The sequence below is a fragment of the Glycine max genome, chromosome 4 (genome assembly GCF_000004515.6).
Source record: "Glycine max cultivar Williams 82 chromosome 4, Glycine_max_v4.0, whole genome shotgun sequence".
Lineage (NCBI taxonomy): Eukaryota > Viridiplantae > Streptophyta > Magnoliopsida > Fabales > Fabaceae > Glycine > Glycine max.
The window spans coordinates 48600758-48613464 of NC_016091.4; the positions used below are offsets into that span (position 1 = coordinate 48600758).

Sequence of the window (12707 nt, forward strand, 5' to 3'; positions counted from 1 at the left end):
TGATGTGATGATTGATTAATAAAATGGAGGAATTTGTAAAAGCATTTATTGGAAATTATGGAAAAATAGTGTCGGTAATTATTTCTTATGAAAATATTTACTAGATTTTAACTCTTGGTATTTATTATTAGTGTTGCTGATTAATCCATAAAAATACTTGATGAATGATTAGTTCATATGATTAAGTAAAGTGGGTGGATTGTTATAAATTTATGATATTTATTTTTTATTTTTAACGATAAAAATAAAAGAAATTACTTATGCTGCAAGTGCAAGCAAAATGAGCATATTACTAACATTTCATCCATTTCACTTTTATATGACATTTTAGAGAAAATAATTTGTTTTAAAATAGTTTTCGATTTTACAAAATCAATCAACCACTCAATATTTTTGATGAATATTCTTAACGGGAGTAGTTGTTGTTGAGTAGTAAGAGAGAAAAAAAATCTAATTAATTATTAGAAAGTTAGACAATACTTATGAAATTTAAAATATTAATTACATTTTTCAATATTTATACTAAAACCTTAAATGTGATATAAAATTAAACAAATAGAGTATTTTTTTAATACAAGAAATGTTTTTAAATTTGGATGATTTTTCAACTAGTCAATGCATTGATTGAATATTTAATAATTTAACTTCAGTCGAATCTTAATCAAATTAATAAAAATAAAATAAATAACAACAATAATATATATATATATATATATATATATATATATATATATATATATATATATCATAGTGCAATAGTATACCTTTATTAACATTATAATTCTACAAATTAAAAATAAAATACTTATACACTTTAAAATTTCAAAATATGCAAAAAAAATAAAAATTGCACTAAACACTGTACCTTTCACCAAATTTTAAGTAACACTCGGGTCCAATTTTCAAAACATGCTTTAAAAAAAATAATTAATATTTATCTAAATATTAAACATTTTATTTATTAACCAATACTTTAAATGTAATCAACACTTTTTAAAATGCAACCTCGGTTTTGTTGAGTGTCATTTAAAGTTGTGATACAAAAATAAAATAAAAATGCAATTTACAATGACATTTTTTCTTCTATTATATATTTGAGTATTTATTTTAGAGAATGAGACTCTCATTTTATTATACTTTCTTCACCTATGTTATTTATTATTTTTCATTTCTTTCTTTTAATTTAGAATAATTTTAAAATAACTAAAAATTGATTAATAAAATAATAATGAGTATTATCTTAAAAGTTAAAACAATAAATAAAAGAACATTTTTGAAGAAAAAAAATGACACTTAAAAAAAGAAAAAAAAGATAGTGAATGAAAATACTAGTGCATGTGTTATAAATTTTAAATGATTAAAAATATTCAATTGACAAATTTTCTATTTAATGTCTTTACAGCTTTTAGTTATAGGATTTCAAACCCAACACTCAGCTTATGATACTGGTTGTACTTGATTACCTAAATTAAACCTTGTAGTTTTCTACAATCTCATTATTAGAAATTTAGACTAACACGAGCATGTTTCATAAGCTGAGCTCGGTTATGGCCTTTATTAGAACTTTGCTAGTCCAGTCTTGTTACCTTTGTATTAAATGTTTGTTTATAGATATCTTACTATATACTACTAAACTCTTAACAATAGCTAAATCTTTAATCGTCCATGTTACAACTTGCAATTGCAAATATTAAATTAAGTATTGGCATATTACTTGTTAAGAAACATAGAAGATTCCTAATTTTAGATAAATTACTGTCAAATTATTTCAGAAAAAATAAACTTTTCTACTAAGGTAATTATAGGATAGATTAATGCCGGATAAATTAAATTATCCGGTTATATTTCGCCCAAAAGTGCTGACTTAATACCTGTCGATAATAGTTATGCAAAAAAATTAGCTGCCAACAATCGAAAAAAACTTTTGTTAGAATTGCTGTCAAATTTTCCCTTCCTTCCAACTATTATTTCTCAGTTAGTTACATCTCTTATCCATATATATTAAAATGATCCTAAAACAAATTGCAAACAACGCATGCAGCAAGAGAAGGAAAATAGTGAGAATTGATAGCGATAAGATCATACAGTTTATCCAGTACGTCCACCAGATCTATTTTTTTATGATTAGTATATGCAGTGTCGATAATTATCAACGAGTTACATGTGTCAATATTAACTTATATTTTTTTTAGTGATACAGTAATGACTTGTATAACTCGTTAGTAACACTAGTGCGCGTTCCGTCTTGATTTTATCAACCTCTTATACTACAAAAAGAAAGAATGAGTTGTGTCTGTATGCTCGATATATTTTAAGAAAGTAAAACTTTTTATATTGATTAAAAGTCGTGTAATTGAACTAACAGAATGCAATTAGTATATTCAGTATTAATTAATTTATTGTTCCAATTAACAAGTATATTTTGAGACTGTGAATTTTAGTTTGTACAACCGTTCTTCTTTTTAATCTCATCTGAATTGTGCGTTTAAATTGAATTTTATCATTTTCTGTTTATCTTTTTTTTTTTTTCTCTTCCCTCCTTACAACCAAACACCCCTAAGGGGATCGAGTCCCCCTTTGAAACTTTTCGTGTGTATATATATATATAAAATAAAATTAATTTTATATATTATTATTATAATAATAATGATTAATTTTAATTAGTATAAAATTATGTAAAATTAATTGTATTTATTATTTTATTGCAGATTAAAATAATAATTACTGTAAAATTATGTAAAACTAGTTATGTTTACTGTTATCATGATAATAATTAAAATTATCATCATTTAATATAAAAATTAGTTTTAATATTATGTGTGAAAATTGTAAATCTTTTTAAAAATTATTTTTTATTAAAATTTACACATTTGAACAATTTCCAATCCATTTTTTTATAAGGTTTATGGATTCGTTCCTAGTGAAAAGAATGTAGAAAATGCAAAGGCCACCTTCAGCGTCCAGTCCCTGTCAATTTGGCAAACCATTTTGTTTGTATCCCTGTTATGGTGGACATTGCTTTCGTCGTTTGTTACTTTTAATTAATTTGCAAAATTGTTTCTTCCTATCTTTTTTATAGGAAGAAAGCGAATTGCTCCAACAGTATTATACTTTTTTTTTTAATTAATCATGATATTAATATCTACTAATTTTACTAATGATATCTACTAATGAATGATGATTAGTTGGCGATACATGTGTGTTTTTTCGAATTAATCTAGGAATAGGAAAGATGATTAGTTGGCCCAATGGCCCACAATTAAAAAAAATAGTCAATTTCGCTATAAATGTAAAAACTGTACTGACTATTAAGTGTACAAGAGGACTACCATATAACTTTATCTAAATGCAACTATATCAAGGATGAAATTCATGTTCTTAGGGATAATGAGGATAATAAGCAATAACGTCCTCAGCTACTAATGCAAAAAATTCGTTAGCTTCTCTCTTCAACAACAAATTGAGATCTTATGAAATCTGACACAAACATGCTATTTGTAAAGATTCCGCTGAATTTTAAAGATTTAGCAACAGTTTGTTACGATAACTCGATGTTACAGATTAAACACCACTAGCTATTGCATGGGACTCTTAATATGCTTTAAAATGATAATAATAGTAATCAATATATATTTGGCGATAATGGAAAACACAACCGCTGTTGCTAATATTCTCTATGTTTTTGCACTTTGCACTTTGCACTAGTGTCAGCTTCCACATCTATTAGTTGCTGCAGATAATATATGATCCCTTGATCAATCTCTATTCACTATAATGTGGAGCATTGTGAGTGGTGGATACATTTTTCTCCCTTCTCATTATGAAACCCAAGTCTTTATTTAGTGTCCTGTTGGTCTAAATGCGTGTTCCCATTCAGGAAAAAAAAAGGCATTACTAGTACTTCAAAACCGTCTCTGATGACTTTTTCACTGGGAAGCCCAAGCTATACCCAATTTATTATTGCATTAGCACGAGTTAAGTACGTTGACTAAATATGTAGTCAAATAATTAAGAACGATGCTAACATATTATTTGATTTATTATTGTAGAACATTAGTATTAGGTTTAAATTATATATTTGTGTGTTATTAAATAATTTGATTAATTATTTGTTTAATTAAATTAATTTACATAAAATTTACTTAATATTAAAAAAATTGTTAAAATTTCTCACATTCAAATCCCAAGCATCAATGCATTAATATCATTCTTAAGGATCAATTCACCTGGGTCAACATTCCACTTTGGTCTCGTTCAAACTTTAAATTCATGAAACTTTTAGTTATACTTTATCTTGCTCATATAGTTTTACCATGCCTCCTATTTAGAAAGCATAAATTAGACTTGACTCTCCAATTTCATACAACTACGTACAACAGATATCTGTATTGACCAGGGAACTAATTAAACATTAATTGGACGTTGTAGTAACGCGAATTCTCCTAAATACTACTTTTACAAATTCATAACATTCTATTTTCCTTTCCGTTTTATTTACCTTTCCTAGGCTTTCTTTATTTCTTTAATTCTATTTAGTTATTTTTATATAATTGCTTTGTTAATTATTGACGGTAGTGGTTAAAGAATTAATAAACAAAATCTTTTTTTTGTTAAAAATTACGGTATAAATATATTAGTAAAAGTATTATATTGTTAATTGATTTTTATTTCTAATTATTAATTATCAAAATTAGAGTAATGGTTAATGAAACTATCTTTAAAAGCCCTATCATTATTCATTTATTGAATGAGATAATATTTTTTTTTTTACAAACAGTTAAGATATTTTAATCGATTTGAGTCTGTTCAATGTTGTTGTCTTGTTGATATGATCATGTTAGAAAGAGAAAGATATAGTTCCTATTTTGAATTAAAATTTGTAAATTTAATTTTAGGTTAAATTTAAATTTGAAAACTGAGTTTGTAAAGGCAATTTAAATTTTGTTTTTAAGAAAAAAAAATTAATGTGCAAGTGTATTTTTGAGAGGTAATTAAACATGTCAGAAAATTAAATTTGTTCTCCAAAAGTATGTTTAATACCTAAAAGTACTTTTTGAAAATCTAGCCAAACATGCCTATAGTTTTTAGCAAATTAAGGAGTTTCTTATGCATTATAAGAATGTTTTTATGTTTAAATAAAAAAATTAAATATATTAGTAGATAATTTCATTATCAGTAATTAAAGAAATAACACTTATAAAACTAAGGAGAAATTATAAAAACAAAATATTTAAATCAACAGCTTTATTTTATTTTTTCTGGACCAAATTAAAGGGGAAACAGCCAAAAAAAAAAACAGAACTATGAAACAACCAAAAAAGCTGAATCAACATGCAGCAGAGAGGAAATAAATTCAGGGGTCCTGAAAAACAGAAAATAAAGAAGAACCGGACAAGGTTCTCTTTGCCATTTGTTCAGCCTGATATCCGAAAGTGCATGTGTTTGAACACACATTTATTTTTATTCATATGATTTTTTTAAAATTAAATTCAAGATGTGATAAGTTAGAAGTAAAATAATATGAAAATTTTCTTTATATACAAAACTTCATGCATCATAGAAAGTGATTATATGTCAAACAAAATTTTTATGTTATAAAATTCTTTGCTTGAATATTTAACATAATTGTATATTCAAAATTTAAATTTAAAATCACTAACTAAACTAAAGTAACATATATTCTGAAGAAAATAAAATTTTATTATTATATAATTATTCAATATAAAGTTGAATAACCTTAATATAATAAAATTTATAAATGATTCTAATTAAAAGTTATAATTAAATACAATATTCTAAGTAAAATTCAATAAAATATAGATTCCCAAGTAAATATTAATTTTCTAATATATGAAATCATAATCAACTAAATTACATGAAAAAATTTAATGGAATAATATTTTCTTATATATATATATATGCTAAAATTAGTTTTTTAAAAGATTTTAGTGATGATGCATTATCAGTATAAACATGTTTATACTTTAAATCGATCAATAAATTAAAATTATTATTGATATGATTTTTAAAATAATTGTTATAAAAGTCTAACAGATTTATAATAATGATTCTTTATATTGTTAATGAATAATTTATTTTTTAGTTTTTTTAAAAAATATATTAAAATTTTAAATTATGAAAACAAATATAATGATCCCTCAATATTACAACAATTCTTGAATATGTTTTTTTTTCTCTCACTACGCTTACATTTAAAAATAAAATAAAGTGCACCTCTCACACATTTTCACTCTTAGACTTCTTCGTTTGTGACCCTTTACCAAATATTTTTACACATATAAGCTCGATTTGCGGCACCGACCAGTTGTGCTTGGTTTTCTTTTTTTTTTTTTTTTTTAATTGTGATTGGTACTATGTGTACTCCTTTAAACTACGTAACATGAAATGGCTAGCTAATACTGGGACAAACATTTGCTACCACCACAAGCATATGTATAATTTGGCCAAAGAAAATGGTTAATTACATTTTAAATAATTTTATCAAACAATTTCTAGTGATTTAAAATCATTAGAAATAATCACCATAAATTAATTGTTGTCATTACTTAAGAATTGACGACAAAGGTCAAAATAAAAATAAAAAATAGTTTAAGAAGCAAAATGGATTAAATAAAAGTTTTGGATAAAAATTTAAAGACTAAAAATATAATTAATTTATTTTTCTTTATTAGTGGTAATGGGTAAAACTCTAAAAGTGAAGATCAAACAAAAAAACCATATATGCAGAAATGATGATGAGTTCCTCCCATGTGAAGAAGCAATAGATAATTAGAAATGTAAGAAAAATGAGTTTCCCCAACGTGAAAAACAAGGCCTAGTCAAGACTCGGTAGCCTTAAAAAAAGCAAACCCTGGCACATTTGAATTGCCTCCATTTCTATATATATAGTGTATTTTGTCAGTCAAATTGACAAACAACGTTAGAGTTGATTTTCGATCCATTTCAACGACACAGTGCCATTTCACACGCATCACTCCTTCCTTGGCCACCATTCTTTTTTTATGTGGTGCTACTCATTCCCCTTCACGCACATTGCCTCTTCCAAAACACACTTATCCCTTTCCATACACCAAACACCGCCATTGGCCCACATCACGCGACGCCGTCGTTTAGCACCAAACCAACGCTCCTCCTTCCCCACCCTTCGTGTCTCAATCCACACCCCCCTTATCGTTTTTGTCCTTCTCTCCCTCTGATTTTTCGCCAAATTTGTCTTCTTTTTCTGCCCTCTCCCTGATTTTTGTTCGCCTCAAATAATATTCTGCAGCTCCTTCTCCCCCCCTTAACTTTTCGGGGAGCTGAACAGATTCTGGGGGTTCCTTTCTTCTTCTTCTTCTTCTTCTTCTTCTTCTTATTATTATTATTATTATTATTATTATTCATTTTTCATTCTCTCCTAGTTTTTTTCTTCTTCTTGGTGTTATGGTTTTGTCACAGTCTTTCTACGATATGTTGGAGAACCCTGCAATATTGGGTCTGTGCACAGTTATTGGAATGCTTTTTAGTCCCCTGTGGGTAACATTTTTCTTTGGTGTCATCGTTGGATGGTTGTGGAAACCGAAATGGGCGAGGTTGGGGGAAAAAAAATTGGCGACTACCCTCGCCAAATCCTTAGATTTTGCCTCACCCTCCTCGGCTTCTTCGCCTTCTAAGTTTCCAGTGTCTCCTATGAAGAGTTGTTCTTCCTCTCCTTGCCTGAATTCCATTAAAATGCTACCTCCAAACCCTGAATCTTTGCTCCTCAAAAAAGGGGTGGATAAAAAGGCTTCCTCATCATCCTCACCCGTGAAATTTGCAAGTTCCGTCAGGTATTTTCGCAATTATCCATTTTTCTGTTATTCGGATTATATAACATAAATAGTTGTTTATAGGGTCTTTAAATCCATCTATTTCTTTTTATTCTTCTTACAATAAAATTGGGAAAATAGGATGGTGAAAAAATGAATTCGGACATGTTGCTATCAATTTGTAACATGTTCTTGCAGCTGCAAGCTACTTTTTTGTGATTGACAAATTAGAATGTGGTATAAGCATGCTGTTTTAATTATCACTTTGTTTTACCATGCAGTTCACCCAAATCCTGCGAGGAAACTTCTGAGGCTGTGACAATGGCGGATTTACATCATCTATGGCAGCTTGTGGAGGAGAAAGATGGAGGTCTCCCTTGGATTCAGATGATGGATCGTTCTACCCCCACCATGAGTTACAAAGCATGGCGTAGAGAACCAAAGGTATGATATTTGATTATTTGCTATATTGTAAAGTTTTATTCCTTGATAACATCTTTTGGGTTTATTAATTTTTTTCTTGTTGATTTGTTAGGATGGTCCTCCCCAATATCGAAGCAGCACTATTTTTGAAGATGCTACCCCTGAGATGGTGAGGGACTTGTTTTGGGATGATGAGTTCCGACCGAGATGGGATGACATGCTTGCATCCTCCTCAATCATTGAAGAGTGTCCCACTACTGGTACCATGAAAGTGCAGTGGATACGGAAGGTGAATAACATTTTTAACTTGATTTAAGTTTGTTGAATTTTTGTCTTGGTTCAGTGTGCTAATGGATGCTAATTATCTGTGGAACAGTTTCCCTTTTTCTGTAAAGATAGAGAATACATAATTGGTCGGAGAATCTGGGAATCTGGAAGGCATTACTATTGTGTGACTAAGGTATGAGAATAAAGTTCACTTTTTTTCTTCTGGAATATTTAAAGATGTTGATTGATAATGGTTATTTTTCCACTGTGTTGTTCTTACCTTCTTTTTGTTTTATTTGTTCTTTCAGGGAGTAGATTGTCCTTTAATCCCTAAAAAAGATAAACCTAGACGTGTTGATGTGTACTACTCTAGTTGGTGCATTAGAGCAGGTGAATTTTGATACCCTTGTTATTGAATTATCCATGTAACTTGTTCATTAGATCAGTTGCTTGGACTTGTCAAACCCACTATTTAAACTAGATGTTCTTCACTACTAGATATATGACTGATATGATGGATTTTTTTAACAGTGGAATCAAATAGAGGTAATGGCCAGTTAACTGCCTGTGAAGTCTTGCTCTTCCATCATGAAGAAATGGGCATTCCATGGGAAATTGCAAAGCTTGGAGTAAGGAAAGGGATGTGGGGAACTGTTCAGAAGATTGAACCTGGTTTGCGAGCGTATCAAGAAGCAAGAGCTTCTGGTGCTGCACTCTCTCATTCAGCCTTTATGGCCCAAGTCAACACAAAAATAAGTCCTGAGTACTTGCAATCCATTGGTGGTGATGATAACTCAGCAGAGAATGAAAGTTTGGTTGCTTCTGAGAAACCACAGGGCATGAACATACCAAAGATGCTAGTCATTGGTGGTGCTGTTGCTCTTGCTTGTAGTCTTGATAGGGGACTGGTGACAAAGTATCTTCTATTTGGTGTTGCTAGAAGATTTGCTAATATAGGTAAAAGATAGTTAAAAATAGAGGTGGAAACAGCATTGTCTTGGATGCCATTCTTTTGGACGATCCACATTACCCTTGTAGTCACGTTATTATTACCTGAAAATTTAGAGGCTCTATTGTGGACCAAATAAGTTATAATTCAACAATAAACCAAGGGAAATGAGAAAACCCCGGGTTGCTGGAGGTAGTAGATGACGATTTTTTTTTCTTGGACCATAGTAGTTGTTGGTCAAGACTATGGAATTTCAAGCTGTGCATGGTTGTATAAACTAAGTAGCAATTAAAAAGGAAATACAACAAATAGTATTTTAGTTACTTATTCTTCCTTTTTTCTACATTTTTCAGCTACTCCTCTTATGTAATTGCTTTATGGGTTTATGAATTATCAATACCCCACTTATTGTAACGGCAATAGTCTATTAATTTTTAAACCGGTTTCGATTTTTGGATTCTATATGCAATGCTTGGAGCTAATGAGTATTTGGTTCTGTCAGGCGTCATCCATCTTCTAAAGCACCGAGATACTAGTTGGATAATGTTTTCGCCTGGCCCATCATATTTTCGGTGTGTTTAATGTCTGTTTATGCTAATTTAAGATTTGAAAAAAATCCAACTACAAATTGACAAGGTGGGATTTGTTATTTGAAGTTTTCAATAAATGATACACAAAAACTGCCTCAGTTTTAAAACTTTAAGAAAATTTTAACAATAAGAGAAGAAAATAAAATAAACTAAGGGATGCTTTTATCGCATATTAATTTTATGTTCCTCGTTTTCTTTTTCATTATGTTTTTACACGTGACATGTCAAGATATTACGCATGTTTCACCGGTTACACTGTTAGTCAAAACTTTGGCCTTGTGAAGAAGAATTGATATGATTTGAAGTAAAATGAAAAAAATAATAATGCGAGGTGATAGGAAGCAAATATAACATAAATAACAAATATATATAATCTACCATTTGTTCAGTTCAGCACAAGATACATAGTGCCCCAGAAAATTCAATTCATCACCAAGGTTTCGAAACAATATAAACCATCAAGCTGTGGTGCCAATTTTGGCTTTTGAAGGGTCTTCGCTCGTTCTTTCACTTCTGCTAGCATTTTTAGATTGGATACTGATGACCCTTGTTTGATTTCCTATAAACAAGACATCTTGAACTTTAGCTACATGAAACAATACATAGCCTTTCTTACCTTGAGATGCCCTAATATTTGATATAAAACAATACATGCAATCTTTCTTACCTTGATATAGTTTCTGTCTTTGAAATAAAATCCGACAACAGCAGTAACGGCAGGCACAGCTGCAAAAAACCTTCCCATGGCCATTGTTCCCCTTGAAAGATTAATTCTTGGATTGAACAACTAGCTTTTTTCAGCATGATATAAGGCAAGGGTGGCCCAATGAGGCAGAGAAGATACCTTGGTGATGAAGAGAAGCAAACACTGGCCTATAAAGAGGGGAAATGGATAAAAAGCCAGTAAGGTTTGCAGTGTCTTGAACTTTGTGAAAAGTAAACTTCAAATGACAGGATCATGAGAATATTTAACACAACAAGACTTCTTTTATTCTGTATTTCTGTTGTAATAAACTTTTTTTTTTCCCAGTCGTTAAGAAACTACATTATCCCTTGTTATTTCATCTGTGTTTTAGTCACCCAACCGCAAAGTAAATCCATTGCCTCTACTAAAATTGACTGGATCTGTAAAAAGAAGTTTAAAAATTTAAGATTTAATGTAAATTTTGCACTTTCTGAAATAATTTTATCAGTTAATATCTGATAGGAAAATACATGTACTTTTAATTAAGACTTTTACTTTAATGGAACAGCATCAGCGTGTGGAAAAAATCTACTCTCTTTTAATAAACTACTGTTATGCTTGGGTAACATTGTTAGACTCACTACATAGATATTGACCTTTTAGTTCTTGTAGGTCTTCATAATTTTGTCTTTTAAAAGATATTTTGCTAAGTTAAAGGAGAAAAGTATATATAAACTGTTCTTGACGAATAAAACAATAGCCCGTAGTTGAAGCTAAGGGGTTAAAAAGGCCTAAGAACTCCATGTGTGGCCTAGGTCCTTCATCCGGGGTCAATGATCCGCTAAAATCCGTTATATTGTTAGGTTCACTGCATTTGAGGTGTTGTCTGGTTTAGTTCTTGTGAGTCTTTTATGGTTTTGTCCTTTAAAAAATACTTCAAGTTAAGGGAGAAGAATGGTTATAAACCATCTTACCTCTGTTCCTATTCAATGTGAGATTTTGGTGAGAAAGAACACCTGCGTGTTGATCATTCATTGTATACTTTAGACCACCACCGACTAGCTGACCCGATGCTATAACTTAGCACTCTTATCTATTAACTCCGATTTCAATAAATATATACGTGCTAGGTAATTCTCAAAACTCAAAATAGATTGCATGATTACACAATAATACAAGTAAATTGTCAAATTATTTATCCAACCCATTTTATAAAACAAATTAAATCACTCTATAAAAGTCAAAATTTAGGTGATTCAAACACCCTTTTTCTCAGCATGGAGACAATGTAATTTCTATTTTTCTTATTCTTCATTTCATCGTGCTAATTTTATCAACCTCCGTAGGAAATGTATATGGTCTGTGGCGAATATAAGTGGCCCATAGTTGCATATTCCAACAACCCTGCGCAACATAAAAACAAGAGTTTGATTAAAGGATTAAGAAGTCATTGCAGCAAGCTCTGCTGAAAGGCCACGTCATTGGTGTATGAGAACCGCACAAATCACTAGCTCCTGCTCTTTTGTATCCTCCACCGTCCCACAGACCAACATTTTTACACAAAAATGTTTTTCCTTCCTTTGTTGACTCTAATCTAGTATTTTTGAACAATTATATCATATACGAGAGAAGATCCACCTGTTCAAGTTGAAGTTATGGTCGGTTTTTAGCATTTCGAAGGAGAGTGGAGTGAAGATCATTAAAATCAATGCTATCCATTTGAATCAGGCTAAGGTCGGTAATGGGAAAACAGGAAGACACAATTTTGGCAGCAATGAAATAACATGCACTACAAGCGTGGTACTGAAAGAAAATCTTCACATGCTTCCTATTTTGTTTCATTAATTGCTAAAAATTGAACATACATAAATTATGAGTATAGTCAAAGGCCTGAACTCGACTTTTGATCTTATTACCTTAAAATATTACTTGAACAAATTGATGTATTTGTAAAAGAGTTAATGATAACATTTATTTCATATTCA

The 12707-nt window shown here is 29.9% G+C and overlaps 1 protein-coding gene across 1 annotated transcript; it reads left to right on the top strand.

The window, feature by feature from the left end:
- The first annotated feature begins 6922 nt into the window (after positions 1 to 6922).
- On the top strand, positions 6923 to 9770 carry LOC100785446 (uncharacterized). Its single transcript, XM_003523271.4, has 6 exons — positions 6923 to 7829; positions 8090 to 8252; positions 8344 to 8520; positions 8608 to 8691; positions 8807 to 8888; positions 9030 to 9770. The coding sequence occupies exons 1-6, from the start codon at positions 7444 to 7446 to the stop codon at positions 9464 to 9466; spliced, it is 1329 nt and encodes a 442-aa protein (XP_003523319.1). The 5' UTR covers positions 6923 to 7443; the 3' UTR covers positions 9467 to 9770.
- Positions 9771 to 12707: the final 2937 nt, after the last annotated feature.